This window comes from Chiloscyllium plagiosum, unplaced genomic scaffold (assembly GCF_037043375.1).
Source record: "Chiloscyllium plagiosum isolate Xiang-an unplaced genomic scaffold, Cpla_swu_hap1 HiC_scaffold_2, whole genome shotgun sequence".
Taxonomy (NCBI): Eukaryota; Metazoa; Chordata; class Chondrichthyes; order Orectolobiformes; family Hemiscylliidae; genus Chiloscyllium; species Chiloscyllium plagiosum.
The window spans coordinates 62,032,381-62,054,431 of NW_028270140.1; the positions used below are offsets into that span (position 1 = coordinate 62,032,381).

General features: G+C 40.6%; 1 protein-coding gene across 11 annotated transcripts in view; it reads left to right on the plus strand.

The window, feature by feature from the left end:
- The window catches only part of LOC122561773 (semaphorin-4D-like), a 269,699-nt gene that overhangs the window by 158,950 nt on the left and 88,698 nt on the right, over window positions 1-22,051 (plus strand). For all 11 annotated transcript variants that reach the window (XM_043713910.2, XM_087997181.1, XM_087997186.1 and 8 more), the window contains 5 exons: window positions 441-539; window positions 633-726; window positions 2,026-2,127; window positions 5,718-5,869; window positions 16,841-17,016. In XM_043713910.2, the coding sequence (XP_043569845.1) occupies window positions 441-539; window positions 633-726; window positions 2,026-2,127; window positions 5,718-5,869; window positions 16,841-17,016 (623 nt within the window). The remainder of the gene's footprint in view (window positions 1-440; window positions 540-632; window positions 727-2,025; window positions 2,128-5,717; window positions 5,870-16,840; window positions 17,017-22,051) is intronic.

The window sequence follows — 22,051 nt, forward strand, 5'->3', positions numbered from 1 at the left end:
ATGGCTTTTCCTTACCAGCTTTCTTAAACAGTGGCACCACGTTAGTCCACCTCCAGTCTACCGGCACCTCACCTGTGACTATCGATGATACAAATATCTCAGGCCCAGCAATCAACTCCTTAGCTTCCCACAGATGTCTAGGGTACACCTGATCAGGTCCTGGGGATTTATCCACTTTTATCCGTTTGAAGACATCCAGCAGCACTTCCTCTATAATATGGACATTTTGCAAGGTGTCACCATCTACTTTGCTACTTTCTATATCTTCCATATCCTTCTCCACAGTAAACACTGATGCAAAATACTCATTTAGTATCTCCCCCATCTCCTGTGTTTCCACACATTGGTTGCCTTGCTGGTCTTTGGGGGATCCTATTCTCTCCCTAGTTACCCTTTTTTCCTTAATGTATTTATAAAATGTATCTATTATTTTATTATAGACTGAGTGTCTGAACTACATACGCATCTTACATGAATTTAGTAATGAAAAGCTCTATGTGTGTGGGACTTATGCATTTCAACCAACCTGTGATTACCTTGTAAGTATGATTGTTAATGTTAGTAAAATATTCATAAATTTGTTTGGCTAATTTAAACTGAACGACTTATTTAGCAATTTGTTTTCTACTCAGTCAATTGGGAATTTTATTCTGCAAGGGCGAAATGAAGAGGGTAAAGGAAAGTGTCCATTTGATCCTGCTCAAAGATATACTTCAGTTATGGTTGGTAAGTATGCAGTTGTAAGATTGATTACTACTCAGTTACAAAGTCTTAAAATTATTTTAATCTTAATTTCTAAGTTAATTAGTTCAATTGATTGCGTTAAATTGCGTTAAAGTACATTCACATAATGATCTTTCTACTAAGTAGCTGGGCTTGAATCTCGCCACACAGATGTAAATATTGAAGATTCATTCATTGATTATGAATGACACTAGCTGGGGTGGCAATGTTTAGCTGTCCCTAATTAACCCATGAACTGAGTGGTTTGCTAGGATCATTTAAGAGGACAGTTAAGAATCAACCACTCTTATGCAATCACGTAAAGTCCAGACGAGATAAGGATGAATAAAGTCCTTTTACAGAAGGAAGTTAGTACATCAGGTGAATCTTTACAAGAATCCACAATGGTTACATAGTTGTCATTAAGCTGGATTTTAAAACCAGATTATTTTTTTTTAAATTGAATTCCGATTTCACCATCTGATTCACATGGATGTGAATCCATGTCCCCAGATCCTTATCTCTGGTTTCTGGATGATTTGTCCAGTGCCATGACCATTACACCACCACATCCCCTTCTTTTCAGCAATTGCTGGGGAAAAGGCCACAAGACGCATTCACTATGCGTTCATGTTTTGAAAGTAATGCTAATTGCTGGAGATGGTAAATGGGGCTTTAAAAAAAGATAAGTTTTCCCCTATTCCTGGCTTACCCTATTCATGTGAGATGAGCTTAATGGTCTCAGCTACTTCGTACTTGGTTTTGGTTCGATAGTACCTACCGCTCACCCGGATTCTTAATTTTAAGATTGACTTGTGTGATACATGAGTTCACAAACTGTAGAAAAGGGAGATTTTGTGTAACATTCAAGGTTTGATATATTGTCAAAGTACATGAAAGGATATTTGCATTTGTTTGGGAGCTCTCAATCATTGCCAAATAGAAAATCTATGATATTGACATCTTTCACTTCCATGAATAGAAGTATGTCAGTTGGAGAGCAAAAATACTGAAAGAAAACTGATTCAGAAATAGCTCTGGCAATCTCAGTGTCTTTTTGAATTATCCTCCCTCCCTACTCAAACGGGGTAGGTATTGTTCTTAACCAATAGCTGAATTGAGAATGAGAATACTATAAAGAGTGTGGTAAGTGTGAATGAGTGCCCTACAAGTTGAACTGAAAAGCTGAGCCATATAAATTAATTGATTAAACAATACTTAAATACTTACTATCCATACTTGTTGATTGATCACATATTAGCTGCTTTTTATTGAAGGGCCACTTTTATTGTACTACTTCAGATGGTGAGCTTTACTCAGGAACAGTCTTCAATTTCCTGGGAAGTGAGACAGTCATTCTTCGGAGCCATTTGCGGACAGAATATGCAATACCCTGGTTAAATGGTAAGTGTATTTCAGTTATACATTCTATTCTGTTTTGGGTTGTTTTTCCACGTCCTTCAATACAGAAAGAGTGTACTGCCTTGACTAACAATAATTGGATTATTGCTGTTCTTTTCTAGGAATGTCAAAAATATTTTGAGCTTTATTATTTATTTCCTTGCACTTTATAATACTGTGCTGTGTACAAGTTGGCTGCAGAATTTCCAACGTTGCAACACAATGATGGCGTTTAGCTGCTCTAGTTGGAATTTGGTCATAAAAGGCAATTTCTAAGAAAACAGAAGAAACACTTTGTCTTTTTTGTTCCTGGAAGTAAAGATAAACATTTCTGTTATCAGAGTTGTTTGTTCGGATTCTGCTGGATCTGTAGATGATCAAGGCCAGTCTATGCCCTGAAGGTTATGTTGCCGCTTGGACTGATACCACAGACTGATGAGACAGAAGAGTTACTGACCTGGGCTTTCCTCTCCTATTTTCTCTCTGTCTTTGATGAACACTAGTTTTTGATGGAAGCCATGCCATTTTGTATTTGTATTTGGTTGGGCCAAATGTGACAATCTTGGGAGAGCTACTGCTAGGACTCCAAGTTAATATTGAACCTCCTAGATGAAGCCCTCCATGTCCTAATGCATCCTTTGACTGACATGAGAGCCCCATCCAGACTTGGGCTCTCCATGGATGATTCATTTTGGCAAGTAATTATCAAACATTCTGGCCGTATGACCATCTCAACTCCGTTCCGACCATCTCAGTATTGTGTGTATGGCTGTCAAGCCAGCTCAGATGAACACCTCAGTATCTTGTATTTCGTCCTGCCATTTGATCTTCCAAGATTCCAAAGCCAGCTCAAGTGCAAATGGTTGAACTTCACGGCATGATTTTAAAGCATGATCCAAACCTCATGTGAACTACTACAATCCTGATAAGGACTGATAATATTTGGAGAAATTTGGCCACCTAAACATAAACAGATTTCACTTATTTAGACAAAATATTATCCAAGCAGAAATTAAAGCAAACGAGCTCCACTGACCTAATAATAGAGTTGGTAAAACATTTTGTCACATATTCACTTCTACTATGTTTTCTTCCCTGCACTCTCCCTCCACCCACCAAAGAATCCCCTATGTCATGAAATCTTAAAGATTGCTGAAAAGAGAGGCATGTTGCTGTAGCTTTTTGTCTTGCAATCATTAGGCCAAATGTTAAGAGTACTGAACTTAAAAAATTCACAAAAATATATACTTTCTGTTTGGGAGTTGACTCTGGCTGAAGTGTTACCATGGAGTATGCAATGGAGATTTATAGGGTCCCTGGTTCACAGATAGTTCAAAAAAAGGTACACAGCTACAACATATTTGTTTATATTCCTGTGTTTGAATGTATGTTGCTTCCAGCAATCATAAATGAGTGATCTTGCAAATTGAACTGATCGTTTTAAATTGGATGTTAGTTAGCAATTTGCACCTTCCAGTTTGTAGGACAAGTGCTGTCCAATAGCGAAATTGCATCTAACAGTATGTTTTAGATCTTGTAAGTGTGGGCTGGTTGAATACAATCTGTGCTCTGCTTTTCGAAAGAATGTGCTATTTGATTTGATCAGAGTTGAGAGTGTGTTGCTGAAAAAACGCAACAGGTCAGTCAGCATCTGAGAAGCAGGAAAATTGACGTTTCAGGAATCCTGATTGATGGGCTCCGGCCCGAAATATTGATTTTCCTGCTTCTCGGATGCTGCCTGACCAGCTGTGCTTTTCCAGCAACACACTCTCAACTCTGATCTCCAGCATCTGCAGACCTCTCATTATTTGATTTTGATCAGCCAATTGTGAGGATCTAAGATACCCGATATAGCACTAGCATTGACCATCCTACATAACATTGTTCGGTTGTATGATAGTTGGATTGTCTTACCTTAGAAACTTCTGCTCTAACCAGTGGTATGGGACTAGCTAGGTGAAAAAGCTGACAATTGATCAGAATTTTGGATTGGTAAACTCCATGGATTTAGCTGGGTAAACTTCAGTAGTGTCCTTGATGATATGTCCCTGTCCCCCAACTGAAATTTATGTTCAATGGGAATGAGTTTTAATGATCTGGAAATCTTCCTTCAACTGTACAGAGTACTGGTGAGGTGGCACCTGGAGTGCTGTGTACAGTTTTGATCTCCTCACATTATGAGGGATATACTTGAATTTGGAAGCAGTTTAGAGAATGTTCTCTTGGCTAATTCCTGGGATTAAGGGTTTGCCTAATGGGGAACGATTGAGCAGGTTGGCTGATACCCATTGGAGTTTAGAAGAATGAGGTGATCTTCTTAAAACATCGAAGAGCTTGAGGGAATTCAAAAGGTGGATAGAATAGAATATTTCTCCTTTTTGGAGGAAACTTGGAACCAATGAGCACATATAATCAGTAGATTCCTTATTACGAGGGAGATGAAGTGAACTTCCCTCTCAGAGTGGTTGTTTTTGAAATTTCCTTTTGTCGAGAACAGTGGAAGAGGCTGAGATGAACACAGTTTTAAACAATCAGAGAATTAAAAGTTATGGACAACGGGCAAGAAAGTGAAGCCCATGTAAAACATGATTTTAGGGAATGGTGTGGCAGGTGAGATAGGCCAAATGGCACTCCTGTCCCTGTTTCTTATCATCTTATACACTCTCGACCAAAGTAGGAAGAGTTTGTCCCTGTGTGTTAAACTTTACCACAGGCTTGGGGATGGCAGATTGCTAACGGGAGCAGTTTGGCATTTTTACTGCATATGGGCAATTAGCTTCCTCGGGACCCATCGTCCACTTAAGGGCAACAAATGGGTCTCCAATGCTGGAGACCTGCTGAAAGGACTGGTAGCTGTGAATGCTCCGGAGCCTGACTGTTTGTTTTTTTTTAAAAGAATTGAGTGCTGCTAAAACTGATGGGACAGGGTGGGGGGGCGGGGGGGGGGAAGGGTGTCGCTGGCTGGTGGTGGCGGTTGAAGGTACTCTTCAGCAAATAAATATAAAATTTAAATTATGACTGCCTGAGGGTGATAGACGACAGCACTCACAGGGGATGTCTCTAAGGAATTGTTCAAGCCTTTGGGGTTGCTTTTCTTGTCCATGGCTTCCTCTGTCAACCTTAAGCTTCAAAGGCCTCTGAGAAATTGGTGGCACCCCCACATGTGTGATGGCAGCTCTACCAACTACTGGTGTCCAAGTATAATGGTTCCTAATCAGGGTCCTAGTTGTGTAACTTTCTGTGCTCCTTGCAACCCCATTAGGAATCCTCCCCAACAGTGGGGCATTTATGGCAAGCTATCCCAAGGTAGCTGCCTGCTGTTTTACCGGCTGTCTTCCTTCCTCTGTTCCTGTCACCCACAAACTGGTAGAATTCTGCCCCATATGTAGAAAGTGAGCATGTAATTATTTTTGTTTTGATTAAAGGGGTTCTTAAACAAAGCAAAATATTTAACTGCATATCTGGTACAAATCACATCTCAAAAGTTTGCCTGCTTTTACTGGGTTAAGCCCAGTGGAAATTTGTTTCTCCTAAGGATTTGTTAGTCACAGAATATGCAAATAGTTTTCAGTTATGTTTGTTCTTTTCTGCAGAGCCAAGTTTTGTCTACTCCGATGTGATAAGAGCCAGTGAAAATAGTTTGGATGGTGGTGATGATAAAATTTATTTCTTCTTCACTGAAGTATCTGTTGAATATGAATTTAATAGCAAACTTCTGGTGCCACGAATAGCTCGAGTGTGCAAGGTAAGATCTGGCAGTAGTATTCAATTAATTCTAATAAAGTCATACAAAGACCTAAGTATGAGGAAAACATTCATGCAGTCATCAGTTCTTGTTGCCAATCATTAATTATAACAACTTGGTTAGAAGGAAATTACTGTGACGAGCGAGAAGCGTTTTGGATATTCTGTTACCTGAATCTGATCTTCTGTCCAGTTACTCTGAATTAGATTAGGTTAGATTCCCTATAGTGTGGAAACAGGCCACTTGGCCCAACAAGTCCACACCAACCATCCGAAGAGTAACCCATCCAGAACTATTTCCCTCTGACTAATGCACCTAACACTATGGGCAATTTAGCATGGCTAATTCACCTGACCTGTACATCTTTGGACTGTGGGAGAAAACCGGAGCACCTGGAGAAAACCTATGCACGCATGGGGAGAATGTGCAAACTCCACACAGACAGTTGCCCGAGGCTGGAATCGAATGCAGGTCCCTGGTGCTGTGAGGCAGCAGTGCTAACTACTCTGAGCCATCGTGCCACCCAAATGTTGACTGATTTCTGAAATGTGGATTATATAATAGCTGTTGATACCCAAGAGATATATTTTTCAGCAACAATCATAACAGTTCAAAGCAGAGCAACAGGTAAAGACTGCAGGTTGTCTTTGGAGTCTTTCAAAGTGTCGATGTGATTTGTTTTAAATAGCTTGACAGTGCGATTTGTTTTAACCCAGAACTACTTGGAAGTATTTGGTTGCAGAGTTGAATTAGAAGGTGTCCCAAGTGGGATGAAAGATCATGATTATTCTATAATAATTTGGATTTTTTTTTGAGGTGAACAGTTCAGGACTTTAGAAACATGAGTAAAAAACAGGGATACAAAATTGGGCTGATGACTAGCACGAAACTGTCCTATGACACAAGGAGGTAGCAATAGAAATAAATTCTTTTAGAAAAACAGCACCATCCAAAATATCAGGGAGTGGGCAGATTCTTTTCAAAGATAAAAGCAGGTTATTCAGAAAGAAAAAAGTTTGTAATATCAGCATTTCCGTTTAACTGTCTTCAAGTTAATCAAGCCAGATGGAAAAAAGTCCTGAATAGCTTAATGTTAATAAAAAAAAAAGTTTCAGATATATTTGACTGTAGAAGAGCAGTTTAAGAAGCCTTTGTTAAGAAATAAATGGGTTGTGTTTGCAACTTGTTAAAAGATCTCAGGAAGAGTTGTTACTAGCCAGCTTATTCTTATATTTCATCTTCTCCCCCCATATTGTTTTTTAAAATTATCCTCTGCTGGCTTTTAGAAGATTGGGAAGAGTGAATATTGGACCTCTGGAAAATAAGGCTAGAGAAGTAGTAGTGGGGAACAAAGAAATGGGAGAGGAATTAAATCGACGATTAATTCGGAGTCCAATTGAGACCGTGATCAGATGGGTCAATGGACTGAGGAGTGGCAGATGGATTTTAATTTAAATAAATATAAGGTGTTGCATTTTGATAAGGCAAATTAGGGCAGGATTCATACAGTAAAAGGTAGACCCCTGGGGAATGTTGCCAAACAAAAGCACCTAGAGGTGCAGGTGTAGTTCTTTGAAAGTGGAGTCGCAGGTAGACAGGGTGGTGAAGAAGGTGTTTTGCATGCTTACCTTCACTGATCAATGCATTGAGTATAAGAGTTAGGAAACCATGTGTGGCTCTACAGGACACTTTTGGAATACTGCTCGCAATTCTGGTTGCTCTTCGATAGGAAAGATGCTGTTAAACTTGAGAGGGTGCAGAAAAGATTTACAAGAATTTTGCCAGCACTGGAAGGTTTGAGCTATAGGGTGAGGTTGAATAGGCTGGGGCTGTTTTTCCCTGCACCGTCAGAGACTGATGGTGACTTCTTAGGTGTTTATAAAATAATGAAAGGCATGGATAGGGTGAATAGCCAAGTTCTTTTTCCCTAGATTTGGGAGTCCAAAACCAGAGGGCACAGTTTAATAAGGTGAGAGGGGAAAAGTTTAAAAAGGACCTGAGGTAACTGTTTCCATGCAAAGTGAGTGCATGTATGGAATGAGCTGTCAGAGGAAATGGTGGAGGCTGGTACAACTACAACATTTTAAAAAGCATCTGGATGGGTATATGAATAGGAAGTATGATTTTTTAAAAAAAAGGGTTGAGAGGGATATTGGCTAAATGCTGGCAAATGCGACTCGATCAGATTGGGATGTCTGGTCAGCCCACGTGAGTTGGACCAAAAGGTCTGTTTCCATATGGTTCTGTCTCTATGACGACTCCACAGAGTTATGAAGGAGATACTGGATTAGTGGTGCTGTAAGAGCACAGCAGTTCAGGCAGCATCCAAGGAGCAGCGAAATCGACGTTTCGGGCAAAAGGAAACGTCGCTTTCACTCCTCCTCGGATGCTGCCTGAACTGCTGTGCTCTTATAGCACCACTAATCCAGAATCTGGTTTCTAGCATCTACATAGAACATAGAACGGTACAGCACAGAACAGGCCCTTCAGCCCACGATGTTGTGCCGACGACTGATCCTCATGTATGCACCCTCAAATTTCTGTGACCATATGTATGTTGAGGAGTCTCTTAAATGTCCCCAATGACCCTGCCTTCACAACTACTGGCAACGCATTCCATGCTCTCTCAACTCTCTGTGTAAAGAACCCGCCTCTGACATCCCCTCTATACTTTCCTCCACCCAGCTTAAAACTATGACCCCTCGTGTTAGTCATTTCTGCCCTGGGAAATGGGCTCTGGCTATCGACTCTATCTATGTCTCTCGTTATCTTGTATACCTTAATTAGGTCCCCTCTTCTCCTCCTTTTCTCCAATGAAAAAAGTCCGAGCTCAGTCAACCTCTCCTCATAAGATAAGCCCTCCAGTCCAGGCAGCATCCTGGTAAACCTCCTCTGAACCCGCTCCCAAAGCATCCACATCTTTCTTATAATAGGGCGACCAGAACTGGACGCAGTATTCCAAGTGCGGTCTAACCAAGGTTTTATAGCGCTGCAACAAGATCTCACGACTCTTAAACTCAATCCCCCTGTTAATGAAAGCCAAAACACCATATGCTTTCTTAATAACCTTATCCACTTGGGTGGTCATTTTAAGGGATCTATGTACCTGCACCCCAAGATCCCTCTGTTCCTCCACACTGCCAAGAATCCTATCCTTAATCCTGTACTCAGCTTTCAAATTCGACCTTCCAAAATGCATCACCTCGCATTTATCCAGGTTGACTCCATCTGCCACCTCTCAGCACATCTCTGCATCCTGTCAATGTCCCGCTGCAGCCTACAACAGCCCTCTATACTGTGAACGACACCTCCAATCTTTGAGTCATGTGCAAACTTGCTGACCCATCCTTCAATCCCCTCATCCAAGTCATTAATAAAAATTACAAACAGTAGAGGCCCAAGGACAGAGCCCTGTGGAACACCACTCACCACAGACTTCCAGGCAGAATATTTTCCTTCTACTACCACTCGCTGTCTTCTGTTGGCCAGCCAATTCTGTATCCAGACAGCTATGTTCCCCTGAATCCCATTCCTCCTGACCGTCTGAATGAGCCTACCATAGGGAACCTTATCAAATGCCTTGCTGAAGTCCATATACACCACATCCACAGCTCGACCCTCATCAGCTTTTCTAGTCACATCCTCAAAGAACTCGATAAGGTTTGTGAGGCATGACCTGCCCCTCACAAAGCCGTGTTGACTGCATGCTCTTCCAGATGATCATAAATCCTATCCCTCAGAATCCTTTCTAACACCTTGCAGACAACAGATGTGAGACTGACTGGTCTATAATTGCTGGGGATTTCCCTATTTCCTCTTGAAGAGAGGAATTACATTTGCCTCTCTCCAGTCGTCAGGTACGACTCCAGTGGAGAGCGAGGATGAAAAGATCTTCGCAAGTGGCGAAGCAATTGCATTTCTCGTTTCCCCAAGCAGCCGAGGATAAATCTGGTCCGGGCCTGGCGACTTGTCAATCTTATTGTTTGACAAAATTTTCAGCACATCAGCTTCCTCTATCTCTATCCATTTCAGCAAGCACACCTGCTCTTCAAAAGTTTCATTCACTACAAAGTTCGTTTCTTTCGTAAAGACAGAAGCAAAAAACTCATTGAGGGCTTCCCCTACCTCCTCAGACTCCACACACAAGTTCCCTATGCTGTCCCTGATCGGGCCTACTCTTTCTTTGACCATTCTCTTATTCCTCACAAGTGTAAAATGCCTTTGTGTTCTCCCTAATCCGTTCTGCCAAGCCTTTCTCGTGCCCCCTCCTGGCTCTCCTCAGACCATTTTTAAGCTCCTTCCTTGCCTGTCTGTAATCCTGTAGAGCTGAGCTTGACCCTGGCTTCCTCCACCTTACGTAAGCTACCTTCTTCCTTTTCACGAGAAGCTCCACCGCTCTTGTCATCCAAGGTTCCTTTATCTTACCACTTGAATATGTCTCAGAGGGACATATTTATTCATCACTTGCAACAACTGTTCCTTAAACAGTCTCCACATGTCTATAGTGCCTTTACCATGGAACAATTGCTCCCAGTCCATGCTTCCTAACTCATGTCTAATCGCATCATAGTTTCCTCTTCCCCAATTAAATATCCTCCCATTTTGCCTAATCCTCTCCTTCTCCATAGCTCTGTAGAATGTGAGGCAGTTGTGGTCACTATCACCAAAATGCTCTCCCACCATCCGCAGTCATTGTTTTTACCTCTTATGAAGGAGATAGCTGAGGGGTTTGTAGAGGCATTGATGGTGATCATGCAGGAATTGCTGGAATCAGAGAGGGTCCAAGAGGTCTGGAAAATGGCTAATATTACATCCATGTTGAAGAAAGGAGAGAGCCAGAATCCAGGATATTATAGGCCAGTTAGTGTACCTTTGGTCATTGGTAAGATTTTAGAGTATCTTATTAAGTATGAGTTTGCAGAACACTTGGAAATACATGATAAATACAACTGAGTTAGCATGGCTACATCGTAGGGAGGTTATGCCTGACAAATCCGATTGAATGCTTTGAGGAGATAGCAAGCAAGTTAGACACTTGGACCATTGGACCAAATCTATCAGATTTTCAGAAGGCCTTTGATAAGGTGCCACGTAGGAAGCTGCAAAATAAGCTGAGAGCCCATGATGTTTGGGGCAAAGTACCAGCACGGATAGATAATTGACTGATTGGCAGAAGGCAGAGAGTATGGATAAAGGGTTCTTCTTCAGGTTGGCAACTGGTGACTAGTGGAGTTCCACAGGAGTTCATATTGGAACCACAACTATTCAGGTTATACATTAATGAACTGAAAGAAGGAACTGAGGGCACTTTTGCTAAATTTGCAGATGACACAAAAATAGGTGGAAGGACAGGTAGTGTGGAAAAGCTGAAAAAGGACTTCGGCAAATAAGTGACAGATGGAATATAATGTAGAAAAGTGTGAGGTTATGCAATTTAGTAGGAAGAATAGAGATGTTGACTATTTTCTAAACCAGGAATGGCTTTGGAAATCTGAGACACAGAGGGACTTGGGCATCTTAGTTCAGAATTTTCTTTAGGTTAACATGCAGATTCAATGAGCAGTTAGGAAGGCAAATGTGATGCTGGCATTCATTTCAAGAAAGCTAGAAGACGAGCAGATGTATTGCTGAAGTTGTATAAGGCTCTGGTCAGACTGCATTTGGAATGTGTGAGCAGTTCTAGGCCCCATAATGAGGAAGGGTGTGCTGCTATTGGAGGGGACCCAGAGGAAGTTCACAAGAATGAAGGAGTTGTCATACGAGGAGTGGTTGAGGACTCTGTGTCTGTACTCAATGGAGATTAGAAGGTTGAGGGAGATCTTATTGGAACTTAGACAGTACTGAGAGGCTTAGATAGAACGGACGTAGAGAGATATTTCCACTAGTCAATGAGACAAAGATCTGAGGGCACAGCCTCAGAGTGAGGTGACGACCCTTTTAAAACTGAAATGAGGAGGAATTTATTCAGCCACAGGGTGGTAAATCTGTGAAACTCTTTGATACAGAGGACTGTGTGGCCATTTCGTTGCATACATTTAAGACAGACATAAATCGATCCTTAATTGCTAAGGGGATCAAGGGTTATGGGAAGAAGGCAGCAGACTGCAGTTGACTAACTTATCAGCCGTGATCAAATGGTGCAGCAGACTTGATCAAATGGCCTAATTCTACGAGCATATTTTATGGTCTTAAGAGATGCTAATGAATGAACTAACATTGAGTGAGTGCAGAAGTTGATCATAAAGAAACTAGTCATGCAAATTAAACATAGAACTTTCAGATGAAAACAGGGTGACCCTTTACTGAGGTTTAAATATCTATTTGATTGTTGTTAAATGTATATACAAAATAGGAGCAAAAGTCTTTCATTTGAGCCCTCAATTCAGTAGGATTGTGGCTAATCTAAATGTGTTCAGAATTCCACACTCCCATCTAACTGAACTTTCAATTCCTTTGCCTAACAAAAATCTATTGACAGAAAATGATGGAGAAACTCAATATTTGTGGCAGCTTCTGTGGAAAGAGAAACAGCGTTAACTATTTGAATCCCGTATGACTCTGAATACTCTGTTTTCTGCCAGCTAGCCAAACCGTGCCAATATGTCATCTCTATCCTGGTTTTTATTTTATCAAATGCCTCCTGGAAATGCAATTTGTCAAAAGTACCCCATTGTCTACAACACTTCCCTTTTTAAAAAAAAATCTTTGAAAAATGAAATTAAATTGGTTAAGCATGGTTTCCCTTAATGAACCCATACTGACTCATCCTGACCTTTTTCTATGTGCATAGTTATAGTCATTTTGATTCTAATATCTTCCTCATGACAACCATCAGACTAATTGGCCTGTCGTTTACTGTTTTCTGCTCTGGCCCTTCTTGAATAGAGGAGTTATATTTACTACTTTCCAATCCAATGAAGCCTTTCCAGAATTTAGGAAATTTTGGAAAATGAACACCAATGCATCCACTACCTCATTAGCAACTTCTTTTTAGACTGCAGCATGAAGACCATCTAGACCTGGAAACTTGTCAGCCTGTAATTCAATTAGTTTGCTTGGTACTATTTCCCATCTGATTGTAATTTCATTATGTTCCTCTGTCCCTCCCACCTCCTGATTTCCAGTTATTACAATAATGTTTTTTTGTGTCCTCTATTGTAAAGATGGAAGCAAAAAATTGTTGATATCCTCTACCATTTCCCTGTTATCTAGTAACAGCAACCTATTTTTCTCTGTCGCCCTACAAGATCAGCATATTTTATTTAATCTTTGCCTTTAAATATTTCTAGAAACTCTTGCTATCTGACTTTATACTTCAGGCTAGCTTCTTTCATTCTGTAATTTCTTTCCCCTGATTGACCTTTTATCATTCTCTATTAGTGTTTTTATTCTCTCAAGTGTATCAGAGGATGTTGTGGGAGTTAGGGTCTCTGCAATCTCCTCCCTGTCAGAATTATTTGTATCATCTATAACCATGGGTGAGGTGCCAGATGACTGAATGGTGGCTCATATGCTTTTCTGGATTAGTGGTGCTGGAAGAGCACAGCAGTTCAGGCAGCATCCAAGGAGCAGCGAAATCGACGTTTCGGGCAAAAGCCCTTCATCAGGAATCAATGTGCTTTTGTTTGATAAAGGATGTAGGCAAAGTCTGGGAACTGTAGACCTGTGAGTCTGACATTGGTGATGGGTAGGTTGTTGGAGGCAATTTTAAAAGATAGGTTTTACATGCATTTGGAGAGGCAAGGAAAGATTAGGGGTAGTCAGTATGGTTTTGTACAAGGGCAGTCATACCTTACAAATGTTTTGGAGTTTTTTGAGGAAGTAACCCAAAAGATTGATGAGAGCTGAGCAGTAGATGTTGTTTACTTGGACTCTAGTAAAGCCCTTGCTAAGATTCTGCATGGTTGACTAATTAGTAAAGTTAGGTCACATGGGATTCAGGGAGAGCTTGTCAATTGGATACAAAATTGACATAATGGCAGGAGATAGAGAATGATGTTGGAGTGTTATTTTTCAGACTGGAAGCCTGTGACCAGTGGTGTTCCACAGGGATTGGAACTGGATCCACTGTTGCTTGTCATTTATATTAATGATTTAGGTGAGAATATAGGAGGCTTGGTTAGTAAGTTTGCAGATGACAGTGAAGAAAGTTATCTAAGATTACAAAGAGATCTTGATCATTTGGGTCAATGAGCTGAAAAGTGGAAGATTGCATTTAACTTAGATAAATGTGAAATACTGCATTTTGGTGAAATAAACAAGGGTAGGACTTATATAATTAATGGTAGATCCCTGGGTAATTTTATAGAACAGGGAGACCTAGGGGTTCAGGTACATAATTCTTTGAAATTTGCATCACAGGTAGGGTGGTTAAGAAGGTGCTGAGCACACTTGCCTTCATTGCTCAGGCCTTTGAATATAAGAATTGGGATGTCACGTTAAGGTTGTGAGGTCTTTTCTGGAGTATTGTGTGCAGTTCTGGTCAACCTGTTATAGAAAAGATAGTATTAAACTGAAGAGCATTCAGAAGGGATTTACCAGGATGTTGCTGGAAATGGAGGGTTTGAGGTATAAAAGTAGGATGGATAGGCTAGCACTTTTTTCACTTGAGCACAAGAATTTGAGGCTTATAAGATCATGAGGGGCATGGATTGGGTGAATAGCCGAGGTCTTTTTCTCTGTGTGGGGGGAGTCCGAAATTAGAGTGTGTAAGTTTAAGGTGAGAGAGGAAAGATTTAAAAGGGGCAGCTTTTTCACACAGAAGGTGATATGTGTATGGAATGAGCTGCCAGTGGAGTTGGGGTACAATTACAACATAAGCTGAATAGCAAAAGTCTTTTCCCTAAGGTGGGCGAGTTCAAAGCTAGGGGCATATTTTTAAGGTAGGAGGAGAAATAGTTAAAAAGGCCATGACGGGCAATTTGTTTTACATACAAAAGTGGTTAGTGTGTAGAATGAATGCCAGAGGAAGTGGTGGATGCAGGTTACAATGTTTAAAAGCCATTTGGATAAATACATGAATACATAAACTTATTGTGTTAAATTTACTTTTGTTTTGTTAATAAATATGATTTCAATGATTGTTCAGGGTATGCTATACTTCATGTTAGACTTGGGTGATTTTTTTTAGCAATCATGAGTGATATGTTTTGCTGGTCTGCCCTAACCTGCCTTTTTTCCATAGGCCCTGTTATTTCTGTTAAGTGAGGTTTTTCTGGAACGTGACTATGGTGATTACGAGAACTACCTGTATTTGACAAATGTGGCCATATTTAAGTTTAAAATTTCTAGTGTTAAGCCTAATGTTTTCCTTTCAAGCTGGATGTAAAATTAAGCACTGTTGAGGTTACTGTTACCTAGATGTGTCTTTCCTCAGAAGTCATTATTTACGCTTTTCACATTGCACAATGCCAAGTCTAACGTAACCTACTCTCTAGTTCGTTCCAGAACACCCTGCTCTAAGAACATTTTTGGGATAGTTTCTTTGAACTCCTCATGCAGTCTATTCCTGAAGAAGGGCTTATGCCCGAAACATCGATTCTCCTGCTCCTTGGATGCTGCCTGACCTGCTGCGCTTTTCCAGCAACACATTTTCAGCTCTGATCTCCAGCATCTGCAGTCCTCATTTTCTCCATGCAGTCTATTATTGCCAATCTGATTCTTTTTTCTCTCTGGTTTAAATGTAGATTAAACTCACCCATGATTATTGCAATCCCTTTTATGAATGCTTTGTCCCACATTGTGGTTACTGTTCAGGGGACTGTAGATCATTCCTGCTCGTGACTTCTTTCCATCTCAACCCAATAACTTTCATGTCCTAATTACCTGAATTAAGGTTATGTCTAGCTATGGCACAAATACTAGCCTACATTAACGATTTGCTTAGAGTTTAATATTTAATTGTTTTAGATTAGATTACTTAGTGTGGAAACAGGCCCTTCGGCCCAACAAGTCTGCACCGACCCTCTGAAGAGCAACCCATTCCCCTACATTTACCCCTTCACCTAACACTACGGGCAATTTAGCATGGTCACATTTTTGGACAGTGGGAGGAAACCAGAGCACCCGGAGGAAACCCAAGCAAACACGGGCAGAACGTGCAAATTCCACACAGTCACCTGAGGCGGGAATTGAACCCAGGTCTCCGGCGCTGTGAGGCAGCAGTGCTAACCACTGTGCCGCCTGAAGGAATTGAAAAGCAAGATGTTAATTTTCAAAATCCATCTCTAGACCATTCAAAATTAAAACTTGCCAGAGAAATTAACAGCGTTGTGGGCTGCCATTATCTGCTACAATTTTGCTGTTTTGAGATTGCATTAGATGTATAAGCACAATTCTTCAAACATCTTGCAGCTTATCAATGAGTGGTGAAGCTGTACAGAATAGATTGCATTTTTTCTTTTTATCTCAGCTAAAGTAACAACATGGCCTTGGGTCCCAGACCAAGGAGTAGTAATCTATTTCCTGATCACTTCAATGAGTCGTGTTGAAAGCTGTAATGCTTAATATGGTGAAATAAACTCTTGCCTCTTTGTGTAAAGACTCGCTTGCAAATAATGGTGTGAGCTGTTGTTTTTTTTTAATGTCGACCTATTGAGAGATGCCATTCCACACACCTGGGGGTCTTGAACCTGGGCCTCTTAATTCCGAGGTAGGGACACTAACACTGTGCTACAAAAGCCACGAGCTATGTCAGAATGAGTGGGTCACATTAAATTACCTAACAATTAGTCAGCTTAGGGTAAAATATAAAGTTGGCTAAGAACAAAAAGCCTGAACTTTGGTGTTTGGCAATGAAGACTGGTAGATCTTAGAAAATTTTTATTAGCCACTGAGAATAAATTAATTCATGTAGCTAAATTGTTCTTCATTAATCAAGGCCTTTGCCAAGGTTTGTTTAACTGCATGTATTACAAAACTGGTGCAAATGTGCATTAACCTTAAAGTAATTGTCATTCTAATTATATTTAGGGTGATAATGGAGGATCACGAATTCTGCAGAAGAGATGGACATCATTTCTCAAAGCTAAGCTGATTTGCAATCTACCGGAGTCTAATTTTGTCTTCAATGTCATTCAGGATGTTTTTATTTTGAAAACACCAAATTGGAAGGAAACAGTGTTTTATGGTGTTTTTACATCCCAGTGGTAAGTAATTTGACATCTTTGCCGTGGTTTTCAATATTCTAAGTAATATACGTTTTCAAGTAGCTTCATTCAGAAAACCATTATCTTTAGTGTTGTGTATTCCTTTCTTCCCTGTGCATAGTTCACGATGTATTAGGTAACGAACTAGTTTGGTCTCAACAATCACTCTTTCAATAGAGCTGAAACAAAGACTGTGTGTGCACTTCAGAGCTGCTGAGCAGAAATGTAAAACAATTCATCAGCTAGCAAGTCCTAACTGTTCAACATTAATCCTCCATCAGTTCTTGCACACTCTTTTTTTTGTGAGATGTGTTTTCAGCACTAAACACATTTGTGCAAAAGATTAAAATTTCCATTTCCCGTTTTCAGTGCTTATTCAATATCCAGTCCTGGATGAGCAAAGCCTCCGCCGATTATATTTTGATGAGATTGACGTCAGTTTCCAAATGTCATTCCCTCACCACTGATTCTGTCCCTCCCCCTGCTGAAGTGAACATAACTGTTTACAATCTTGCTCTTATGTTCGAGCTTGATCAGCTTTTAACCACATCACTAAGACTACCAATGTCCACTTCTGTAATGTTGCTTGTTGCCATCCCTGTCACAACGTCTTCTGCCATTGAAGCCCTCATTCCTGCCTTTGTTACCAGTAAACATGATTATTATTATGCACACCTGGCCAGCTTTCCATATTCTATACTACAAGTATCAATACAAATCACTACTTTGATTGTCCAATAGTGAGCTAAATGCTGTTTATCCAGCACTTTTCTGCTGAACTACACAGGCTGCCTGTTAACACCTTAACTTGAAAATTCTCATCTCTGTTTTCAAAGCCTTTAATGGTCTGGTCCTTCCTTACCTCCTGTTATTTCCCCAGGTTCTACAACCTGCTATTAAACCTTCTCTAATTGCAGACTCTTAAGCATCAGTGATTTTTAATTGCTTCACTATTGGTGACTGTACCATCAGATGCATTGACCATGAGCCCTGAAATTCTGACCTAAATCATCTCTCATCTCTCCCCATCTTTTTTTCCCCTTTCAGGCCCTCCTTAAGGCCTGTTACATTTGAACTAATATCACCGTGAGTTTAGCTGTCATATTTTGTTTTGTAACATATCTTTGAAGCTCCTTGCAATATTTTACTGTTCAAAGACAAATTATAGTTAAAAATTGCCATTTGATATCCACATACTGCTTATGTTGGTAATCCATTTGTACAGTTAAGACTCCTGTTCGTTGACTTAGATTCATTTGCACTGCTCATGTATGTAACTTTGGTCAATAAGGTGAATAGTGCTTCACCAGGAACAGTGCCACAAGGGATAATGCAAATCTTCCAACTCACTTTATTATAAGTTAACTCTCTTTTCAGCAATCTTTATATATGAACGATCACAGTAATCAGAAGTAAGCAACTAAAAATTCAAATCAAAAATTAAAGGTCAACAAATCAGCTCCAAGGTAGAAATTTCAATATCGAATTCCACATTTGTTGAGAAAGTCTTGAGAAAGTTTACTTGAGAAAGTCTTTGTCATTTTTCCTCGAGTCATTATGTCATGGAGTAAGTGCTTCACCTGCATACAATAGAGAGAATTGTTATGAAGAACTCCGCTCTGTGCTGGCCTTGAGCAGGGGTTTTTAAGCTGATCTGGCAATGCTTATGTTATCTCCCGTAATATAAGAAACCGGCAACGATAGAATGGAATTAAAGAATCCAATAGACATTTATTGCAACTAAGTTTTTTTATAGAAACATTGCATTAGTCAGATTACAAGTGTCTGGGCTAGTATTAAGCTATTGGTGTACAACAGAGGGGGGGAGGCTTCAGTAGAATGTCGTGTTCCAAATGATCTGAGGTAAGATAGAGTGTGTGACTGTTATCCTCATGTACTGTGATACGGTGATGAAGTGAGCATTTCTCTGAAACTTGGGCTGAATTACTGACCATGAGACAAAATACAACAGGCTTTATTTTAATTCCTGTGTAGTTTGCATAAAGGGAGTTGCACAAATAATGTGGCATTGCACAAATAATGCTGAATTCAGCTGTTTTTAAATATAATCCTTGCTCAATACCTAAATATTTTCAAATTGTCTCTAAGAATAAATAAATATCCATCTTACTTATTAACAAAGTGGGTATCATGAATGATTCAGAAATATTTATCCAATTTAAAAATTTTTAACAATTCTTCGATACCTAACCATTACTTTGTAGAATCATTGTACAACGATTTACAGTAAGAAAGAGGCCACGAACCACATATTATGTTTGAGGTTCACTAGAACCATAAATCGAACACAAGACAGATGGAGGGTAACTTCAACAGGAAACACTTTCTCAGTTTCTCAGCTTCACAGTTAGTTTATACACTGCCTCCCCCCCTCCTGTCTCTGAGTTACCTGACCCGCTGTCTTTAAAGGGGCAACACACACCAACTATGTACATAATACGCTTCACCCTTTATTTCAATAGTCTCTTTAACAGTATATATACATCCAACAATTGTAACTTGTTATACAGGCATTCTTGTTAACATGTATACATCAGGAATTTGTATACTCCTGTAGTTTAGATTGACATGATCAGTCTCTCAGAGGGGTGGCGATTCCTTGAGGATCATCATCTCCTGATCCCAAGAAGCTTTTCTAGTGTTGTTTCCTGGACCTCCAGAAGCTCCTGTTATTCCACAGGTTCGTCCCTCTCTGATTAGCTGTTGTGTCCTCCCTGGGTATGGACAACCCTGGTTTGGAGACACATGACTCAGTTGACACCACTGGTCCCATCTGGACTAGCTCAATATTCTGAGGGACTTGTCCCTGTTGGTGAGATGCAGCAACCTGCTGGTCTGTGTGCCTCCTCTGGACCAGTTCATCCCTAGTCTGTATCGTATATGACAACAGTCTTGTTTGAGCCACCTCCACTGCTGGGATCCCAGGTATATAATTCCAGGCCAACTCATTCTCACCTCTTTGGAATAACCTCACTGTTGAGGTTCCTACCCTTCTGGCCATCTGTTCATCTTGATTTCAGTCTACCATTTCTCTGGTCTCTTCGGGCTACAGTAAGTCAAACCTGGTTCTCAGCTGGCTGTTCAACATTAAGGATGACTGTAAGTCATTTTGTGTGGTGTGTTCTGGAACATACTGAGGAATTTGAGGCCTTTAAGCCCTGCTTCAAGGTTTATACAAATCTAGCCTGGCCATTTATTATACAGAGCAGATTGCACATGTCTGACTCCGTAATTTTCCAGGTACTAGTCAAACTCTTGTGCCACAAACTGTGGGCCACTGTCACTTGCAACTTGTCTGGGGCTCTTGAACTGGCAAATGTTTCATCCAGTTGGTTTTTGTTGCTTCCACTGATACCGACTTCATGACTATCATCTTGGACCACTTGAGTAAGCAACAATGACCACTAATAATGTATGTACCTCTGGTCCTATGAAATTGACATTAATCTGTTGCCACTGTGATTGAGGCCACTCCCATTGGTGAAAGGGTGATAACGGTGGTGCCTCCCTTACTAATGCACAGGTTTCGCATCTTTTTTTGCTTTCTCCTCAATCTGGGAATCCACATTTGGCCACCAAAGGTAGCTTCTGGTTATTCCCTTGGTTCGCACCAAGCCAGGGTGTTCTTGGTGCACATGTTTCAGCACCTTCCCTCTACAGGGAGGAATAACAACTCTCATTTTAAAAAAAACAGCTGTCTGGTATGGACAGCTCCCACCTCATGGACAGGTAAGGGTGTAACTCTGGATAGTTTCTATGACAAGTCCTTCGTCTCATGACCAAGTCCACCCAGGTCATTCCGGGTAGTTTTCCGCAACTGACTTGCTAACTCCGATCGAAATGAGTTAACCCACCTCTTTAGAGTTTGTTTCACCTTCTGGTAAACCTTCTCACAATCCTTTGGTTCATATCACGGCCTCCCTTCTCTCAGCAACCATTACAGGGATTTTAGCATGGTTGCCAGATCAGACACAAACCTGCCATAACAATTTACATGTCCCAAGAACAATCTCAGTTGAGACACATTCTCTGGTCTAGGGGCCTTCACGATAGCCTCCATTTTCTTTGGTGTCTTGGGAATCCCTTGCCATCGATTAGATGGTGCAGGTACTCTGTGGACTCTTAAAACTTGCATTTTTCTCCTTTTTGCTTATAGACTTCAAATGCTCCATTTCAGAGGATCCAGTAACTAAACTCTCATTCAGATAACACTTGGCAATCAACTCAAAATTTGGTCCATGGCCTTCTGGAAATGACCTGGTGCTGATGTGATGCCAGAAGGAAATTGCTTGTAATGGAACACTTCCCTGTGTGTCACTATTATCATTGACTCCTTCACTGCCTCCATCTGCAAGTAGGCCTGCTTGGATCCATTTTTGAGAGTTGTTTTCCCCCAACCAGTCCCCAATGAGTGGGTATTGATCTACACACAGGGCTGGGTTGACTGTGATATTAATGTTTTCACAAATCTTCACTGCGCCATCTGTTTTTAAGACAGGAATGATTGGAGTCACCCTTTTACTGATGGTTACGAGCTCCAATTATCCCAGGTTCACCAACCATTCTAGTTGCGCCTCCACTTTAGGCTGTATTGTGTGTAGTACTGGTCGTGTCTTCAAACTCCTTTCATGAGCCTCCTACTTCAAGCAAAACATAATTTCTACTCCTTTTCATTTACCCAGGGTTCCCTTAAAGGCATCTTTATGCCAAAATCTCTTGCAAACTTGTTCTTGAGTCTGCAGGCCTATTAACCATGCCCTATGGTCAATTTTAATTTCGCTAACAAGGAGGGTTCAATAATGCAGGGTAATTGCCTTTCACAATGTACGGAGACAGTTTGGCACTGGTTCTTTTAGTTGTGCATTCACCAGTTCACAGCCCTGCAATGGCACCACTTTTTCTGTGTGTATATCCACAGTGTAATCTTGGCAGGCTTCAATGGCAGTGCCTTTAATTTTTCCCTTTGTATTGATTCAGGAATCCAAGACACCATTGCACTTGCATCACTTCTATC